Genomic DNA, 21,827 nt, shown 5'->3' with positions numbered 1-21,827 from the left:
TCCCAGGTACTGCTCTTTACTACTTATGGACCGAATGTATGTGTCCCTACAAAATTCACAAGTTGAAGTCCTAACTGCCAGTGTATTTAGGGTAAGGAAGTAATTAAGACTGTTGTATTTCCTCCATAAGAGGAAATCATAAGAATATGGATTAATGTTCTTATAAGGAGAGATACCAGAGAGCTTGCTGGGCTCGCTCTCTACCACATGAGCACATATTAAAAAGGCAGTCATCTGCAAACCAGGAAGACAGTTCTCACCAGAAACCAAATTTCTAGAACCTCCATCTTGGACTTCTCTTCTCCAGAACTGTTAGTAAATAAATTTCTGTCATTTAAGTCAATTCAGGCTGTGATATTTTGATATGGCAGCCAGAGCTCATTACAGCAACCGACTTCTCTCTAAACCTTAGGATTCAATCAGTGAAGTTTTGAAAGTACTGTTCCTCCCAACATCTTTTCAGCATTGTCTTTTAACAACAAGCAGGTTGAAAAGATCTATAGTCTAATTATCTATTTCTGTATAACAAACCGCCCCAAAATTTAGTGGCAAAAACCAACAACCATTTTACTATGATCACAGATCCTGTGGGTCAGAATTCAGGAAGAGAACAGAGAAGATCTGACTCTGCTTCATGATGTCTGGGGTCTCAGCTGGGAAGACCTAAAAAAGCTGGGGATGAATCTAGCCCCGGAGGACTGGGGCTAGAACAGCTGAACTACCTGGGATCTACTTCCAATAAAATGGCTTATTCACCCATACATCAATCAGGCACACCTGGGATGCATGACTGGCACACTTATTCACAGTCTCTCACGCATGGTGCTTAGGTTCTGAGATGGGGAGTGGTGAGAGGGAGTGTTTCAAGAGAGTGAGTATTCTAAGACCCTTTCCTGGCACAGACTGAGAATTTAAGTAGTGGCACTTCTACTGTACTCTGATCAATTGAGGGGCTCACAATCCTACTGAGGTTCACGGGAAAGAGTCATAGACCCATACCATTTGATGGAAAGTGATGGGAGGAAAGATAAAGAATTTGAGGCCTTTTATTGTTTGTTCTTAACTACCATAGTCTACTGCTGAAGAGGGCGCTGAGGAAACCAACTTGCTTTCTCTGCTCTTTCTGGCTAAGCTGATGATATAGAAGATGGAGTAAGGTAGTCATGGGGATAAGTGTGGTGAGGGAAACAAGTATTAAGTATGACTCATAAGTTTCTGACTTGAAAATCTGGATGAATGGTGGTGCCCTTCGTGAAGACAGAGGATAATGGACTGGGTTTGGGGAGAAAGATCATATATCTGGTCTTATAAGTACTGAGTCTGAGACGAGTGGGATACCACCAGATGGAAATATTGAATAAACAACAAAATATTCAGCTCCAGAGCTCAGGAGTGAACTGGGATGAAGATTACTTTGGACTTACTGACATATAGACAGATGGTAATTGAAGGCTTGAGCTTCATTTTTTAAAAGGTCTGTTCTTGTCCTGTGATCAAAATGGTATTCTATTAAACAATTTACAAGCTTAATAGTGATGTTTCATCTCTCAGGCAAATAAACTGCCTTTTAAGATGTTTTGCGGCAATAGCTGTCAGTGAGTGACCTGGAGTACCTCTAAATGGTGCACAAATTCAATTTAAACAATAAAAACATTCACCAACCATACCCACTCTAAACTTGAGAGCCTGCTTAATCAACAAGGCCATTATATACACTTAGCTTTCTTAGTCACTAACAGCTTTTCTGCCTTCTCTATATCAACTTTTGCTTTCTCACCTTTGCCTATCTAACCTAATACTCCTATATTTGATTTCTAACATGCTTACTTCATGATACATGTGCTATTTTTTCCTTTAAATAAAAACATTTTGTGGATTAAAAAATATAGACAGCACTATTTCTTAAATGTGGTATGGGCATCTAGGTGTTTTATTTTCATTCTTTAAATTGTATGTATCTGCCATATACACTCTTTTGTATGCTTGATACATTTAATAACAAAAAATATTTAAACTATATTCAATAGCCTTAAATTTTTATTTGCAACAAATGATTTAAGACTGTGTCTATTTTATGAAAAAAGGATGTTATTAAAATTATAGGTATTTATTATCACCACCACCAGCATCTTCAAAGTCTTGGATATGTGAATGATATAAGCTTGAACAGATGCCCAGCAAACAATAAAACATGACATGGCCTGTTTCATTAGCTCATTAACTCATGCCTTGGGTACAATACGAAAGACAGGTTGTGAGTAAATGTACCAATGAAATATACCCCAGAGTATCTTAATGCTTTTATATTCTACTCAGTTTCACTTCTAAACCTCTTAAAATATATATTTTTTTAAAGGTAGTTTTTACATGTATATATACTTGGGATATTTCTTACTTCCAAAAGATAAATAAAATTTTCCTATTTCTAATCTACAAAAGAAAACCTTCAATATGAATTCCATTCCACTTTGATGATGTTAATTAGCATCCTTGAACTCAAACTCACTGATTTCCTCTCTCTAACCAACCTCCCCGGGCTACCTTTACCCATTTTTATTGGAATAGTCTGCAAGGCCCTGAATTTCCTATCATTATTCTGTGCTTGTTTGCACATGGAACACTAATCTCTCCATACAAAACACTGTAGTCCTCTCTCACTGCCTGAGGATCAATTATCATCATGAACAACATGGTAAATGTCCCAACCAGGAAGTACATGACCAATAAACTACTTCAGTGGAGACAAATGATCACTGATGACCTTCATCCTCAGTGCCTTAGATAGAAATTTGGGGAAAGCTTGCCCAAATGTACCACACTTGATGTCATCTTTGAATTTGGATTAAAAAAACCCTTTTTGGTAGTGGCAAGACACCTGGCTTCAGTCTGATTTAAAATTCATGAAGCCAAACACAGACTTGTAAGACATGGTCTTAATGAGAAGAAAAAGATCTCAAAAAAACTGAAAAAACATAAAAACAGACTGAAGAAAGTTGGTGCTGGCAAAAAGAAGGTGCAGATTTTGCAATGACTATCTGTGGTGATTGTGCAAATTTTTTTTAATAAGAGAATATACTAGGGAAACTTCAGGAAAAGAATACAAAAACCCCCCACTATAGGTGTTTCATGAACAGTCTTGATATGAATTTCCTGAAACTCCAAATACCAAGCCTCTCCTCTTTCTAGCCAGGGGGATATTGGCTTTCCAGTTACTAAGTGAGTCCTAGCTTCAGTCCTCAGGCTAGAAGCCTACTCACTGGCTTAGCCTAGACCTTCAGGTTCCCATGGCTCCTCTGACTCTATCCAGTTCACTATTAGAAAAGCTACACCAGACTCAGTGGCCTCAAACAATAATCATTTATTATTGCTCATGTGTCTGTGGATCAGCTGGGATTCAGTTAATTTAGACTGGTGGCTCTGCTTCTCACTGCATGTCTCTGGACTGGCTGGAGACATCTGGTCTGCTTCAGATGTTTCTCATTCTTCTTGGACCAGCAGTCTAGCCAGGATATGTTTTTCTCATGGCAATGGCAGAGGCCCAAGAGAGCCTCCTATTGGCCAAAGCAAATCAGAGGTAAAGGGCTAAGTGTAAGAACACCCTACCCAAATGCATCACAATTACATGGCAAAGACATAGATGTATATGTTGTTGTTCATTCACTAAGTTATGTCCAACTCTTTGTGACCCTGTGAACTGCAGCAAGGCAGGCTTCCCTGTTCTTCATTATTTCCCAGAGTTTGCTCAAACTCATGTTCGTTGAGTCAGTGATGTCATCCTACCATCTCATCCTCTGGCGCCTTTGTCTTCTCATTCTGCCTTCATTCTTTCCCAACATCAAGGTTTTCCAATTGTGGGCTCTTTGCATCAGGTGACCTAAGTATTAGAGCTTCAGTTTCAGCATGAGTCCTTCCAATGAATATTCAGGGTTGATTTCCTTTAGGGTTGACTGGTTTGATCTCCTTGCTGTCCAAGGGACTCTTCTCCAGCACCACAGTTTGAAAGTATAAATTCTTTGGTGCTCAGCCTTCTTTATGGTCCAATTCTCACATCAGGACATTTAATACTGGAAAATACCATAGCTTTACCTTTATGGACCTTTGTCAGCAAAGTAATGTCTCTGTTTTTTAATATGCTGTCTAGGTTGGTCATAGGTTTTCTTTCAAGGAGTAAGCACCTTTTAATTTCATGGCTGCAGTCACCATCTGCAGTCATTTTGGAGACCAAGAACAAAAGTCTGTCACTGTTTCCATTTTTCTCATCTACTTCCCATGAAATGATGGGACCAGACGCGTGACCTTAGTTTTTTGAATGCTGTTTTAAGCCAGCTTTTTCACTCTCCTCTTTCACCTTCATCAAGAGGCTCTTTAGATCCTCTTCAGTTTCTGCCATTAGGGTGGTATCATTTGCATATCTGAGGTTGTTGATATTTCTCCAGGCAATCTTGATTCCAACTTGTGAGTCATCTAGCCCAGCATTTCCCATGATGTACTCTGCATAGAAGTTAAATAACCAGGGTGACAATATACAGCCTTGTTATACTCCTTTCTCAATTTGAACCAGTCCATTGTTCCATGCTCAGTTCTAACTGTAGCTTCTTGACCTGCATACAGGTTTCACAGGAGGCAGGTAAGGTGGTCTGGTATTCCCATAAACATTTTCCAGTTTGTTGTGATCCACACAGTCAAAGACTTTAGCACAGTCAATGAAGCTGAAGTAGATGTTTTTCTGGATTTCTCTTGCTTTTTCTATGATCCAACAGATGGTGACAGTTTGATCCCTGGTTCGTCTGCCTTTTCTAAATCCAGCTTGTACATGTGGAAATTCTCAGTTCACGTACTGTGGAAGCCTAGCTTGAAGGATTTTGAGCATTACCTTGCTAGTATGTGATATAAGCACAATAGTACGGTAGTTGGAACATTCTTTGGCATTGCCCTTCTTTGAGATTGGCATGAAAACTGACCTTTTCCAATCCTGTGGCCATTCCTGAGTTTTCCAAATTTGCTGGCATACTGAGTGTAGCACTTTAACAACATCATCTTTGGGGATTTAAAACAGCTCAGCTAGAACTCCATCAGCTCTACTAGCTTTGTTTGTAGTAATGCTTCCTAAGGTCCACTTGACTTCACACTCCAGGATGTCTAGTTCGAGTTGAATGACCACACCATTGTGGTTATCCAGGTCACTAAAACCTTTTTTGTACGGTTCTTCTTTGTATTCTTGCCACCTCTTCTTCATCTCTTCTGCTTCTCTAAGGTCCTTGCCGTTTCTGTCCTTTGTTGTGCCCACTGTGGCATGAAATGTTCCCTTGGTATCTCTTAATTTTCCTGAAGAGATCTCTAGTCTGAATGCGTGTATTAGTTACCTATTGCTGCATAATAAATTATCTCCAACTTAGTGGCTTAAAACAATAATGAACACATTATGTTTCAGAAGGTCTGTGGTCAGGAATGGCTCAGCTGGGTGGTAGCATGGGGCTTCTCATGAAAGACTAAAAATGCTCTATTTTGTAGACAAAGAGACTCCTGTACAAATATCCTATTTTCTAATTATTGTCTATTATTTATTAAAACATATTTTTGTGCAATGCAATAAATTTTATGGGAAAATGCTGTTTAGAGAGTTTTTAGCAGCAAAATAAGTACTGTGATCTTTAAACAATAGGCTAAAAGATGGTGAACATTAACTTAATTCCACAAAATACATAGCAAGGGCATAATAAAACAGACATAAATTGCAAATCACTTTATAAATTGAGGGATAGGATACCTGCGGAATTCCTGGGCCCTTGCCCTATGCTTGTTTCTACTGCCAACAATCTTGTCTTTTGCTTCATACCTGTGTTATTTCAACACTCTTCCAGATGGTATCTCTGCTTCTGATTGCTTTGGTTTCCAATTTACCTTATTCACAGCTTCTAAATAATCTTTTTATAAAAAAACTGTAGCTTATTTTATTAATATTTATTCTTTTAATAATTTACTTATGTGACTATGCCAGGTCTTAATTATGGTACCCAGGATCTTCAAATTTTATTCAGCATGCAGATCTTTTTTTTAATTTGAGGTATGTGAACTTTTAGTTGTGATATGGAGGATCTAGTTCCCTGACCAGATCCAACCAGAGCTCACTGCATTGGGAGTGCAGAGTCAGAGCCACTGGACCACTAGGGAAGTCTCCTACAATAATCTTTATCAAAGGTCTTCTCTTGTGTAAGATCCTATGATACTTTCCTTCTATTTACTATTTTAAATCCAAACTCCCCAATACACATGTTCAGGATCCATCCATTGATTCATTGATTCCTCTTAAAACTATCAGCCATCCCTAGCAAATGCCCTTTGCTCCAGCTCTGACAATAGCTTTTATCTCCATCTCAGCTTTCAAAACACAAGCATCTGATTTGTCCAGCACAGCTGCTAGTGAATAATGGGTACTCATTATGCATTTGCTGAATGAGCAGACCTTGAGAATAACTAGGTAACCTAAAACAAAATGATAACTTTCTCTTCTCAGTTCTTCTGAATCTGTGTTCAAAGTGCCTTCATAGTCGAGTCACATGTATTGTCATAATACCTGTCGGCCCCTCTAAGCTCACCTCCAACCACTCTTCTGGTCATCCACCATGTTTCAGCTGAGTGGGCCTGCTTTCTATTTTCTGATACATTAAGCTCATTCCTCTCTCAGGCCTTTTCCTAAGTTGCTTCCTCTTCTTGGAACACTTGTCCCTGTTTTTTTTTTTTTTTTTCATTCAGCTAGCTGCTTTTTGTCATTCAGATCTCAGTTTAAAATTATTTCCTTAGCGAGGACTTCCATGAACATTCACTTTAAAGTAACTCCCTCAATCCTTAACTGTTGCATCTCTCTTTTTAGTTTTATGCTGTGCAGTATCAGCTATTTCTCTTGTTCATTTATTTATATGATTGTTTACAGTTGGCCTTTCTACAAAGATGTACGCTCCATGAGAACAAAGATGTCTTATTCACTGAGCACTTATATTGCTAATGGCTGCCCATCTGGCAGATGCTCAAAGATGATGTTAAATGAATGAATAAACAAATAATGTTTACTTTCAATCTCCCAGATAATGCTCTGATCCCAACAAACCTCAACAACTTCTCTTAATTCATTTCTACTATACCTCCTAAGACTCTGGTTAAAAGAAAATTAGCTCCTCCAAGAAGCTTCCCCTGAAATACTCTTCATTCCTGATGTTGTACATTCACCTGTACGTTTAGCCTGTATCATAATTTGATGTGGTCTTATGGGTAAATTGCTCTCCAGTGGTTCCATGCACATGTTTCTTCTCTGATCTATAGGTATCATCAGATCCCCAAGAGCATATGTCCGTTTTTGTTGTAGCTTTGAGTGTTCTGGTAGCACTTAGTGTGCTGTTGTAGATATAGCTGCAATTCAAGAATGCCTTACCTGGTGGCTCAGATGGTAAAGAATCTGCATGCAAGGCAGGAGACCTGGGTTCAGTCCCTGGGAAGGGAAGATCTCCTGGAGAATGGGATGGCTACCCACTCCAGTATTCTTGCCTGGAGAACTCCACAGACAGAGGAGTCTGGCAGGCTATAGTCCATGGGGTTGCAAAGAGTTGGACACAACTGAGTGACTAACACACACACATATGTATCATCAGATCCCCAAGAGCATCTGTGTGTTTTTTGGGGTAGCTTTGTTTTGAGTGTTCTAGTTGCACTCAGTGTGCTGTTGTAGACATAGTAGCAATTGAAGTTTACTAATAAGCACTTCCTCAAAATGGCCTAATACAGTTCTTTAGCCAAGTATTTAACCAAGATGGTGGGGTAAAAGGATGTATGCTTATCTTCTCCTGCAAGAACACCAAAATCACAACTAGCTGCTGAACAAGCATCAACAGGAGAATATTGGATCCCACCAAAAAAAGATATTCTGTGTCCAAGGACAAAGGTGAAGCCCCCCAAAAATGGTAGGAGGGGCGAAACTGTGTTTGGAAACAAACCTCATACTCACCAGAGATGCTCAGAGGGCACAAACAAAACCCTTGTGTGCACAGGACCCAGGGACAGGAGCAGTGAGCCCCACGAGACTAAGCCACACCTGCCTTTGAGTGTTTGAGTATCTCCTGCAGAGGCACAGGTCAGCACTGGCCTGCCACAGATACAGGGGCTCTGGCTACAGCAGACCTGAGAGGCATAGCGTGTGGCATAAGTGGGATCGCCATTACCCCCACTGAAGAGCTGCTGAGCAGACAACCCACAAAGTGGAGAACAATTATACCAAAGAAGTTCCCACACTTTTGCAAAAGTTCTAGGGCCCACAACAGATTTCCCAACCTGGGGATCTAGCAAAGGGACTGAGAACCTCCAGGGAATTTGACTTTGAAGGGCAGTAGGATTTGACTACAGAACTTCCACAGGACTGGGGAAACAGACTCTTGGAGGGTACAAACAAAACCTTGATCACACCAGGACCCAGGACAAAGGTGCAGTGACCCTACAAGAGACTGAGCCAGACTTGTCTGTGAGTGTCCAGGAGTCTCTGGGAGAGGCGGAGGTTGACCATCAGGGACACTGAATACAACAGTCCTAGGAGCCTCAGTGTGCCTGGCCTAAGTCCTTTTGAAGGAGGTCACCATTACCTCCATTAACCCTACCACAGTTTGACCTCAGGCCAAACTACAGGGAGGGAAGACAGCTCCACCCATCAACAGAAAATTGGAATAATAATTTCCTGAGCATGGCCCTGCCCACCAGAGCAAGACACAGTTTACCCCACAGCAAGTCCCTCCCATCAGGAAGCTTCCACAAGCCTCTTAACCTCATCCATCAGAGGGCAGAGAGAATGAAAACCACAGTCACAGAAAATGAAACAAAATGACTGCATGGATTACAGCCTTGTCTAACCCAATATGAGCTATGCCATGCAGGGCCACCTAAGACAGACAGGTCATGGTGAAGAGTTCTGACAAAATGTCGTCCACTGGAGAAGGGAATGGCAAATAATTTCAGCATTCTTGCCTTGAGAACCCCATGAACAGTACGAAAAGACAAAGAGATATGACACTGAAAGATGAACTCCCCAGGTTGGTAGGTGCCCAATATGCTACTGTAGAAGAGTAGAGAAACAGTTCCAGAAGGAGTGAAGAGGCTGAGCCAAAGTAGAAACAATGCTCAGGTGTCCATGTGTGTCTGGTGGTGAAAGTAAAGTCTGATGCTGTAAAGAACAATACAGCATAGGAACCTAGAAGATTAGGTCCATGAATCAAGGTAAACAGGAAGTGGTCAAATAGGAGATAGTAAGAGTGAACATCAACATTTTAGGAATCAGTGAACTAAAAGGACTCAAACGGGCAAATTTAATTCAGAAGACCATTATATCTACTACTGTGGGCAAGAATCCCTTAGAACAAACAGAGTAGCCTCATAGTCAACAGAAGAGCCCAAACTGCAATACTTGGGTGCAATCTTAAAAACAAAAGAATGATCTCTGTTCATTTCCAAGGCAAACCATTCAATATCACAGTAATCCAAGTCTGTGCCCCAATCACTAATGCTGAAGAAGCCGAAGTTGAACAGTTCTGTGAAGACTTACATGACCTTCTAGAACAAACAGCAAAAAAAGGTGCCCTTTTCATCACAGGGGACTGGAATGCAAAAGTAGGAAGTCAAGAGATAGCTGAAGTAACAGGCAAGCTTGGCCTTGGAGTACAAAATGAAGCAGGGCAAAGGCTAACAGAGTTTTGCCAAAAGAATGCACTGGTCATAGAAAACACACTCTTACAACAACACAAGAGAAGACACTACACGTGGACATCACCAGATGGTCAATATCAAAATCAGACGGATTATATTCTTTGCAGCCAAGATGGAGAAGCTCTATACAGCCAGCAAAAACAAGACTGGGAGCTGACTGTGGCTCTGATCATGAACTCCTTATTGCAAAATTCAGACATAAATTGAAGAAAGCAGAGAAAACCACTAGACCATTCAGGTATGACCTAAACATATCCCTTATGATTATACAATGAAAGAGACAAATGGACTCAAGAAATTAGCTCTGATAGAGTGCTGGAGAACTATGAACAGAGGTTCGTGACATTATACAGGAGGCGGTGATCAAAACCATCCCCAAGAAAAAGAAATGCAAAAAGGCAAAATGGTTGTCTGAGGAGGGCTTACAAATAGCTGAAAAAAGAAGAGAAGGGAAAGCAAAGGAGAAAAGATATACCCATCTGAATGCAGAGTTCCAAAGAACAGCAAGGAGAGATAAGAAAGCCTTCCTCAATGATCAATGCAAAGAAATAGAGGCAAACAGTAAAATGGGAAAGACTAGAGATCTCTTCACGAAAATTAGAGACACCAAGGGAATATTTCATGTAAGGATGAACACAATAAAGGACATAAATGGTATGGACCTAAAAGAAGCAGAAGCTATTAAGAGGTGGCAAGAATACACAGAAGAACTATATAAAAAAGATCTTCATGACCCAGATAGCCACAATGGTGTGATCACTGATCTAGAGTCAGACATTCTGGAATGCAAAGTCAAGTGGGCCTGAGGAAGCATCACTACAAACAAAACTAGTGGAGTGATGGAATTCCAGTTGAGCTATTTCACATCCTAAAAGATGATGCTGTTAAAGTGCTGTACTCAATATGCCAGCAAATTTGGAAAACTCAGCAGTGACCATGGGACTGAAAAAGGTCAGTTTTCATTTCAAACCCAAAGAGAGACAATGCCAAAAAGTGTTCAAACTATCACACAATTGTACTCATTTCACATGTTAGCAAGGTAATGCTCAAAATTCTCCAATCTAGGCTTCAACAGTACATGAACTGAGAACTTCCACATGTTCAAGTTGGATTTAGAAACGGCAGAGGAACCAGAGACAAATTGCCAACATCTGTTGGATCATAGAAAAAGCAAGAGAATCCAGAATGATATCTACTTCTGCTTCATTGACTGTGCTAAAGCCTTTGACTGTAAGGATCACTACAAACTGTGGAAAAATTCTTCAAGAGATGGGAATACCAGACTGCCTTACCTGCCTCCTGAGAAACCTGTATACAGGTCCACAGCAACATACAACTGGGGACAGAACATCGGAGTGGTTCTAAATTGGGAAAGGAGCATGTTAAGGCTGTATATTGTTTATTTAACTTCTATGCAGAGTACATCATGGGAGATGCTGGGCTGGATGAAGCACAAGCTGGAATCAAGATTGCTGGGAGAAATATCAATAACCTCAGATATACAGATGATATCACCCTTACGGCAGAAAGCAAAGAGGAACTAAAGATACTCTTGATGAAGGTGGAAGAGGAGAGTGAAAAAGCTGGCTTAGAACTCAACATTCAAAAACTAAGATCATGGCATCCAGTCTCATCACTTCATGGCAAACAGATGAGGTAACAGTGGAAACAGTGACAGACTTTATTTTCTTGGCTCCAAGATCACTGCAGATGGTGACTGCAGCCAAGATCCTTGCTCCTTGGAAGAAAAGCTATGATCAAACTAGACAACATATTAAAAAGCAGAGACATTACTTTGCCAACAAAGGTCTGTAGAGTCCAAACTATGGTTTTTCTAATAGTCATGTATGGATGTGAGAGCTGGACCATAAAGAAGGCTGACCACCAAAGAATTGATGCTTTCAAACTCTGAGAGTGCTTTGGACTATAAGGAGATCCAACCAGTCCATCCTAAAGGAGATCAGTCCTGGGTGCTCATTGGAAGGACTGATGCTGAAGCTGAAACTCCAATACTGTGGCCACCTGATGTGAAGAGCTGACTCATTGGAAAAGACCCTGATGCTGGGAAAGACTGAAGGCAGAAGGAAAAGGGGGTGACAATGGACAAGATGGTTGGATCATATCACTGACTCAATGGACATGAGTTTGAGCAAGTTCCAGGAGATGATAAAGGACAGGGAAGCCTGGCGTGCTGCAGTCCATGGGGTCACAAAGAGTCGGACATGACTGAGCAACTGAATAACAAGCCAAGTATTGCCAGTGGGTACAAAGAAACTACAAAGTATGGGGGTTAAAAATCATTCAGAAGGTATGTAGTGAACAATTTACAGGGCTGGGAATAGCTCCTGCTCCCATCAGCTGGAGTGGGAAAACAAGTCACAGGGTATCAGTAGGGTACTCTGAAGGGTTTGCCTTAGCAGTGGGAAAAATGTTAGACTAAATGTTACTCTGATCCTCTGAAAGTTTAAAGGTAGGACCTGAAAGTATCAACCTGTTTCCAGTAACTTAACTGCATTCCAGAAGAAAGTTCAGGAATATTCATATTCATAGAGACACAAAAATGTCTAGCATCAAACAATAAAATTCACAGTGTCTGGCAGCCAGTGAAAAATAACCAAGCATGCAAGAAAAAACAAATGGGCAGGAAAATAAGCAACACATAACGAGGAATAAAATAAGTCAATTGAAATCAATTTAGAAATGACACAGATGATAGAATTAGTAGATAGGGATAGTAAAATATTTTCCATGTGACCTGGAAGCTACAGCAAATACTGAGTATGTTAAGCAGAAGCATGGAAGATATAAACTGGTGAACTTGAATGCATACCAACAGAAATTATCTAAAATGAAACACAAAAAGAAAATTACAGGGGAACAACAATAAAAAAAGAATACAGCATAGTGGACTCTGTGATAACTTTTAAGCAGTCTATTACTCATGTAGCTGGAGTCCCTATGATAGAGGAGAAAGAAGGAAAGATCAAAAAATATTTTAAGATAGAATGACCAAAATTTTTCAAAATTTGATTAAAAAAAAAAAATAAAGTCACCAGAACCAAGAAGCTCAAAAGACCACAGACACAAGAAACATGAAAAGAAAAAGAAAAATGACACAAGTTATCATAATCCAATTGCTCAAAAACAGTGGCAAAAAGGAAATCAGAAAAACAGCCAGAGAAATTTACACATATTATGTACAGAAGAACAAAGATAACAGCAGCTTTGGCAACAATTAAGTGAAAAGATAATGAAGCAATACCTTTAAAAGGTACCGTTGAAAGAAAAAAAAAATCAATCTTGAATTCTGTATCCAGTGAACATATCTTTCAAGAGCAGTGTTGAAGTAGACTATTTCAGACACACAAAAGAAAGAATTAATCACTAGCAGGCCTGCACTATAAGTACTGTTAAAATACATCTTTTAGGAAGAAAAAAAAAATACCACATGGAAATTGGGATCAACATAAAGAGATGAAAAGCACTGTAGATATTAACTAAGAGGGCAAATATGAAAGATACTTAAATGCTTTTCTAAAGTATCATGATCTTAATATTTTTTCTGATTTTTCCCAAACAGATAAAATTTTTGTTCACATTTTCCTCCTGTTATGGTTTTCAATGGTGAAAACTTAGCTTGTTTATCTCTTTATTATATATTAGATGGTGGCATAAGGCTTTTGCAAATAAGAGATAATGTACAACTTCCTAGTGGACTGAAATAGCTTATTTCCATGTTTTACTTGAAAGTTGCACAAGAGTCAAAATAAGATAAACATAAAGATAAAACAAGTAAGTGGATAGAAGTTATCTTGCCCCACAAAATAATGATATTCCTCATAAAACAATAATCTACTGAAAATACAATGTGTTTAGGAAAAAAAAAAAAAACAGAATGGATCTTTACTATTTCAGCGATAGTGTTAAAATCAGTTGAGAACTTGATTCTCTTTAAAACCCTCTCTCAGCTTCCCTAGTGGCTCAATGGTGAAGAATCCGCCTGCAACTCAGGAGACACAAATTTGATCCCTGGGTTGGGAAGATCCCCTGGAGAAGGAACTGGTGAACCACTCCAGTATTCTCGTCTGGGAAATCCCATGGACAGAGGAGCCTGGCAAGCTACAGTCCATGGGGTCCCAAAAGAGCTGGACATGATTTAGTGACTAAACAAACAACAAACTCCTGAGACTGCAATTGAGCTAACATGAGCAGAATCTCTGAAAACAGGGAAGAAGTCTGCTGTTCCCCATTTTAACAGCAACAGAAATTAAAGACACATGCCTTGCAGAGGACCTTGATTATAGATTCCTAAGGAGGGAGCAGGAGTGGATGGGAAATAAACAATAAAAAATCAGAAAAAGACAGTGTTGGGGTTCCTAAGATCACTCCCAGGTTTGATGATTTTTTAGGAGGATACACAGAACTCAGCATATAGTTGAACTCACACATCAAAAGGATACAAAAACCAGCAAAGGAAAAAGGTGCATGAGATGAAGACTAGAGGAAACCAGGGGTAAGGTGTTAAGAATTCTTCCTCTTCCGGTGGGGTCACAAAAGACTCTGCGAATTAACACATATGAAAACACATGTGAAATGCTGTCTAGCAGGTATATTCACTGGTGACTCAGTCCTCAGGGTTTTGGTTGGAGCTGGCAATGTAGGTATCCTCTGCCTAGCATGTACCAAAATTCTAGACTCCCAGAAGGAAAGGAGGTGATCAATATAAACCATACTGTTGGCAGAGACTGTTTAGGTACAGTGAACTGCCCTTATCAGTTAGAGAATGGGGGAAACATTTCTAAAATCCAAGTTTCCAGATGCTAGCCAAGGGCTAACCTTACAAGCAAGTTTTTTTTTAAGGACAGAAGTCCTTTTCTACATAGGGATATATTAAAAATATTCTTACTTTTTAATTCAAGAATGTGACTTTCAGAACTTTTTTAGCAAACAGTATGAAATAAAGCAAAGTTATATACACTAAAATGTTCATCATAATATCATTTACATTAGTAAAAAAAAAAAAAAGAGGAAAGAAAACAAAACAAGTGTCCAAAAACTGTGGAATGGTTCAGTAAATTATAGTACAGTATATGAATGAAAGTAATGAAGTAATGAGGAAATATTAAATAGCCATTAGATATTTTGAAGACTTTTAGTAACAAAAAATGACTATCCTGGGGAGTAAATCAGAATGAAAAAATTGTATATACAATAATAACTCAAAAATGGGAGAAATTTTTTAAAAAATGGGAGGAATACAGAATGAAAGCTAGAAGGAAATATACTAGAATGTAATCATAATTCATTTCTGGGGATGGCTTATATAAAATAATTTTTATTTTCTTCAACCTTTTTCTGTGCTGTCAATTTTTAGTTAATGAACACGTATTTACTTTTCTAATTAGAAACTAAGTTATAATAATAACATAATTGTGTTAAAAAGATTTTAGATATAATGGCCTATGGATTCAAAGCAACTTTAGCTAAACTATAAAATATTTAGTATGCACAGTGAATAATATGAATAGAATGTTAACTAGAGATCTTTTAGCATGGCAAATGACCATTTAAAGTGTATTTTTAAATCTGATGTGCTTCTTTGTTTAATTAGTTAACAAGAAAAGAAAAACAGGTAAAGGGAAGGAAGATATAAATAAACACTAAAAAAAGCACAAGGACTAATTTTTATTGCAAGAAGAAATGGCTCACAAACTAGCAAAAATACAAAAATAAAAATGTTATTTGCAAAGGATAGAACAAGGATGAATTTTCTAAATAACACTGAATCCCAATTTACATACAATCTGTTAAGCATTACTAACATAAGTCACATAAATTTTCATAGTTTTAAGGATGATTAAGTAATTACTCTACAAACTTCCAGAGAAGGTGATTTTTAACATATTTAGTTACAACTCGCCTCCATTTGTTTTAATGCATTTACTCTAGTCAGAAAGCTATTACTATTACTCCACAGAAAGCTATTTTTATACTACCCAGCTTCTTCATCACTGCACTAAGAAAGGAGCACTAAGGAGGGAGAAAACAGACCACTATTGTATCCTCTTATCCCTGGAGAGATGAAATGGTTTGCAGCTCATTTTAAATCACAAAGCAATTCTTTTGTGTACGAATTGGCCCCAGGCGAGGAGGTTGTGCAACTCACTTTCCACGTGACCTCCACTTGTGGCTGCTTCCCAATCATGTCAGAACATGAAAACCTTGAAGGCACTCCATGTGGGGCAGTGCTCTCTCTGCCTCTGAAGTGACTCCTGGGCCAAGTTAAAAAAACCAAATTCTGAAGAGCCACTGCAATGGAAAGCACACTCAGAAGGGGGATAAAAAACTCAGAATTTTTCTGGTTAGGAAGGGAAATGTGGTTAACCTAAATTGGTCCTAGAGAGCAAATGGAGGCATCAAGAAGCACTTCTACTGCTTCAGTTCAACTATGCATTTTTGTTTCCGTTATAAAAAAAGAACAGCTCTTTAAATGGTTTGGCTATATTCAGAAATGCAACTGCTTAAAAAAATTCTGAAGTGTTTGGGAAGGTAGCAGGGAAAGAGGGCAGATGACAAAGCATTGCTAGAATCTTCTGAGTAAAATTTACTAGATAATCAAAGTCAGCAACTGGTGCCTACTAACAGGTGGTTCATTGAAGACTTTGTTGCCACCTCTCTTCTCTTTCTCAGGAAGAAAGAGATTATATGGGACTTGGAGCCAAAAAACCCTGGGTGCGGATCATGTCACTTTCAAACATGCATTAACCATTTCCAGACACTATGCTTTCCTGGCATTTGTCATCTCTGAATTTTAGGCTTTTTCCTCTATAAAATGGGTATACCAACAAATGATACCATTTTCATAGGTGATTATGTAGAAAGTATAAGCAAACTGTAAAGCGCTAAGCATTTACTCTTGTTGCTAGTAGGACTGCCTGAAATATAGAAAGTATTTAACAAATGTTCACAAAGTTATTAATAAACTGTGACAACTATAGTGGACAAATGGTAAGAGTAAGTAAGTCAAGAACCTTAAAATCAACAATAATATTTTCACTTAAAACTTAACAGATATTTAACTATAAAACATTAATATCTTATATGGAACTATTAGATTGGTGCAAGTGTAATTGCAGTTTCGGACCATGAATTTTGAGTTATTAAAACTAGGTTCAAACACAGCTTTATTAATCAAAATAGGAACCATTACAATCAACACAATTTTGCCAACAAGAAATAAGTTTGTTCCTGTAGCATAAAAATCTGTGCTTCGGGATTCAATGAACTCTTGGAAAGCAATTTCTGCTTTCTGGTTGTGGAAGAGTTTTCCCTGCAAAAAGTTGTCGAGATACATGAAGAAGTGGTAGTTGGTTGACAAGAAGGCAGGTGAATGTGGCGGAGGAGGCAAAACTTTGTGGTCCAATTTGTTCAACTTTTGAAGTATTGGATGTGTGATATGCGGTCAGGCGCTGTCGTGGAGAACTGGGCCCATTCTGTTGACCAATGCCAGTTGCAGGCACTGCAGTTTTTCATGCATCTCATTGATTTGCTGAGCATACTTCTCAGATGTAATGGTGTCTCCAAGATTCAGAAAGCTGTAGTGGACAAATGGATCAGACAGGCAGCAGGCCATCAAATAGTGACCATGAACTTTTTTTGGTGCAAGTTTGGCTTTGGGAAGTGCTTTGGAGCTTCTTCTCGGTCCAACCACTGAGCTGGTCGTCACTGGTTGTCATATAAAATCCACTTTTCTTTGCACGTCACAATCCGATCAAGAAATGGTTCGTTGTTATTGTGTAAAATAAGAAAAGATGACACTTCAAAAGAACAATTTTTTTGATTTGCAGTCAGTTCATGAGCTACCCACGTATGGAGCTTTTTCACTTTTCCAATTTGCTTCAAATACCGAATGATCATAGAATGGCTTACGTAGAGTTCTTTGGCAACTTCTCGTGTAGTTGTAAGAGAATCAGCTTCAGTGACCACTCTCGGTTGTTGTCACCTTCCAAAGGCTGGCCACTGCGCTCCTCATCTTCAAAGCTCTTATCTCCTTTGCAAAACTTCTTGAACCTCCAGCGCACTGTATGTTCATTAGCAGTTCCTGGACCAAATGTGGTGTTGATGCTGCAAATTATCTCTGCTGCTTTACAACCAAGCCATTTGGAATTCAAATAAGAAAACTGCTAGAATTTGCTTTTTGTCTAACATCATATCCACAGTCTAAGACAAATATAAAATAAGTAGCAAGTAAGAAGTCATTAGCAAAAACATATAAAGCAAGAAATGCGCATTAAAATGATGTATAACATGAGTGAGTGAATGGAAGCTGCTCAGTCGTGTCTGACTCTTTGTGACCCCATGGACTATACAGCCCATGGAATTCTCCAGGTCAGAATACTGGAGTGGGTAGCCGTTCCCTACTCCAGGGGTTTTTCCCAACCCAGGAATCGAACCCAGGTCTCCTATATTGCAAGTGGATTCTTTACCAGCTGAGCTACCAGGGAAGCCCGATATATAACATAATCACATTTATTTAAGAATATGTTCAATAACAAACAACAAATTTTGACAATGCAAAAACCACAATTAGTTTTGCACCAACCTAATAACACCTCCATCCATGGAATTTTCTAGGCAAGAGGACTGGAGTGGGTTGCCATTTCCTTCTCCAGGGGATCATCCCAACTCGCGGATTGAACCTGGGTCTCCCACATTGCGGGCGGACGCTTTACCGTCTGAGCCACCAGGGAATCCCAATAAACACCTAAGAAATATCCCAGGACAAAAACAATGCTTCAACTGCCAGAAGCTCGCATGCGCACTCAGTCACGTCTGACTCTTTGTGACCCCATGGACTGCAGCCCGCCAGGCTCCTCTGTCTATGGAATTTTCCAGGCAAGAATACTGGAGTGGGTTGCCACTTCCTTTTCCAAAACTGCCAGAAGAGGCCATTGCAATCATCATATACGGTGGGATCTCAGGTATGACAGAGGCATGCTCACAGATCAGGTTTCATTAAGGTACAGGATGAAAGGTTAAGAGCTGAGCTCTTAAGTTCAAATCTCAACTAGCAAGTTGTATGACTATGGGCACATTAATCTTTTCTAAGCCTCAGTTTTCACAGATGTAAAATGGGCAGAGCAGTAGTCTCTGCTAGCAGGATTACTGTGAAGACTTCAAGGAAGACACTCATGAATTACTTACCATAGTGTTATGTGCTTGTTGTTATTTAGTTGTTAAGTTGTGTCGGACACTGTTCAACCCAGTGGACTGAAGCCTGCCAGGGTCCTCTGTCCATGGGATTTCCCAAGCAAGATTGCTAGAGTGGGTTGCTATTTCCTTCTCCAGGGGATCTTCCCGACCCAGGGCTCAAACCCGGGTCTCCTGCATTGGCAGGTGGATTCTTTACCACTAAGCCACCAGGGATGCCCATTATGTGCTTACCTACCATCAACTTCATCATACTTTATATGAGGTGTCTTTTTATGAGTGGAACTAGACCAGGTCCTCCATTTTACAAACTGCTATTTACCCTCAGCCGTGGCAGAGAACTATGGTATGTTTTTGAAAAACACAGCAAATGGGGTCTACTGTGGTCATATATCCTGCCAGTCACCACACAGCACTATGCTACGTACGTGAAGCTAAGATATGCCTGCCAGGAACTGTTCCCTGAACCAAATGTTAGCAGATGTTCAAGGTACAATTCTTCATATTTCACTAACCACTCTCAGAGCCATCCAGAATCCCTGGGTTATACTTTTAAATTTAAAATTTCATATCCAGGTTGCTCATGCCCTATGTTTCACTTCCAGTAAAATTTATCTTTCTTTTTTTTCAAATGGAAATGTCAAAAAGCTTAAGATGTGCATACATGCATATTTTTTCTAATTTGCAGTGAGTGGAATCTTGCTAATGCAGAGAGCTAAAGAAGTTAGAATAATGAAACACTAATAAAGGAGTCCCTTATAATAGCATATAACATGTTAAATGATGGTGGTGGTCAATGAAGCAATTGCTTCACATTCAATATCCTGCTGAAATGAAATAAGTGCATTTGAAGGAAATAAAACATAACCCTTTTTGAGATGTCCTGCTAAATGAGTCAAAAAACCTTAATTCTAGATCTATAAAATTAATCAAAATAATCCAACTGTACAATCACTCTGTATCTTATCATAGAGAATCTAATAGCGCAGTAAATTTTAGATCTTGGATATAAAAGACATTCCTCCCTTATGCCCCCAACAGTCACCTTCTTGGGATCACATCCACACTTTTGGGACACGGAAAGCCTCTTCTTCTGAGGAAAGGCTGGGTCCAGTCACGTCACCATGAGCCATGAGCTGCTTCTCCAGCCTGTCTGCCTTATTGACAGTGCTACCTGCCAGCCAGAAAGGTGTCTACTGGGCTGCTGCAGACGGAGCAGACTGTGAATCCAGCCAGAAGATAAGAGGTTGTTTTAATTGGCTAAATCTGCTATGTACTAAGCGTATGGCCATGAATTTGTAGCCCAAACACTAATCTAAACACAAAACAAGAATGACATTTTCACTCAATTCTAGTTCTGCCATGAGGGTTTTTAATCTAACATTTTATAATGAGTACCAAATCCTTACCTTTGCTAAAGTAGAATTTTCATAGTATACTCCTTGTACCAAATCCATAAGAGCACTTGCCAAAAGTTCCACAACCTAAAAAACAAGAAAAAAAGAAAAACTCAGAAGAATTTAAAAAATGTATCCCCATTTTTACCTCAGACTGCCTCAGGAGGCTCACTTGCAAGGGAGTATTGTGTTTGATAGAAAAAAAAAAGGAGGGGTTATGCACAAAAATCCTGGCAAATGGCATTGTCCACCTGGATATTAGAGCTGTGATCCAATTTTTCCAGTCATAATTCAAACAAAAAAAAACTTACAAGCATAGCATTTAACAACTATATGTGAAAATCCAGTAATAGCCATATTGAACATAAGTTTAAATTTCAGATAATGAATAAAATCTTAACCCAATTTATTTTCTGAATGTTTGTTTCTGTCAGGTGGACACTTTTTCAATATCCCCATTCTGGGAGCCATCACAATGCCAATTTTCATACTTAACACAGAAAGAAGAGCAAAAGCAAAAGAACAGTGAACCTTTCTAATGTGTTCATTCTGTTGCACTATAAATGTGCTGTGGATATATTTGGTATAGGGCCCTTGGGTCAAATGTACTACAACACTGAAAATTTTAATAGAACTGTAATACTAAAATTGTATTCATCTAACCTGTATTATTTTCAAGGCTTAGACTATTAAAAAAATCAAAAGCTTTGAACTTGTTCCAGACTGTAAAACAAGCAGAAAACAGTACATGTTCTCCTTGGAACTACTGTACAGTTTAGAGATGTTTGCATAAACCGTCATAACTCAGGAGAACAAAATAATGGTATTTATTATAATGTTCAATGCAGCCATTTCAAACAACAATTCTCAAGGCAACCCTATCTGTTTCTTACCAAGTCTTAGTATCTTGTATATTTAGCTCTCTATGTTATGAAGTCTTATATCAAATTCCCACTCTTGGCTTCCTAAAATTTAGCTTAGTTCTGATTGAATTAAAGGATTTTGTTTCAGCTTTTATCATTCTTGTAATTGAAGACATTATTAAGCCAAAGGATACAGACTCAAACAACAAGATACTTCAACCTCAGGTACCTTGGATTTAATAAACATTTTCTTAGAGGTAAATGACATTAATTTGTAGAAAGGTATGCTTTAAAATTTTAACACATAAGCATTTATCTCCAAATTTATATTTACATTCATCCTGTATAACACACACAAGGCAACTGATATGGAAATTTTGCTGATTAAAGGGATATTTTTTTCTAGCTCTGCAGATGGGTTAATTTGTAAGACCTAAACTAAGTCTTTTTTTTTTTTAATCGCATTGCCCTTTAGGTAACCAAATACTTTAGAAATATTGTAGCAATATAAGCTGCAGAGGAACTACAAGGACAATGATCCTACAGTGTTACCAGATGTGTTGAGTTATTTAAGTGGGTAAAAGAGAAAAATGAATGGATTTTTTTTCCCCTGAAGGTA

General features: G+C 38.8%; 1 protein-coding gene across 2 annotated transcripts in view; it reads right to left on the bottom strand.

The window, feature by feature from the left end:
* The window catches only part of PDSS2 (decaprenyl diphosphate synthase subunit 2), a 263,125-nt gene that overhangs the window by 64,852 nt on the left and 176,446 nt on the right, over positions 1-21,827 (bottom strand). For both annotated transcript variants that reach the window (XM_040238568.1, XM_040238569.1), the window contains exon 4: positions 20,358-20,432. In XM_040238568.1, the coding sequence (XP_040094502.1) occupies positions 20,358-20,432 (75 nt within the window). The remainder of the gene's footprint in view (positions 1-20,357; positions 20,433-21,827) is intronic.

Source organism: Oryx dammah, unplaced genomic scaffold (assembly GCF_014754425.2).
Source record: "Oryx dammah isolate SB20612 unplaced genomic scaffold, SCBI_Odam_1.1 HiC_scaffold_4, whole genome shotgun sequence".
NCBI classification, from domain to species: domain Eukaryota; kingdom Metazoa; phylum Chordata; class Mammalia; order Artiodactyla; family Bovidae; genus Oryx; species Oryx dammah.
The sequence above is the reverse complement of the archived record's forward strand: the minus strand, read 5'-3'. Positions and strand labels throughout refer to the sequence as shown.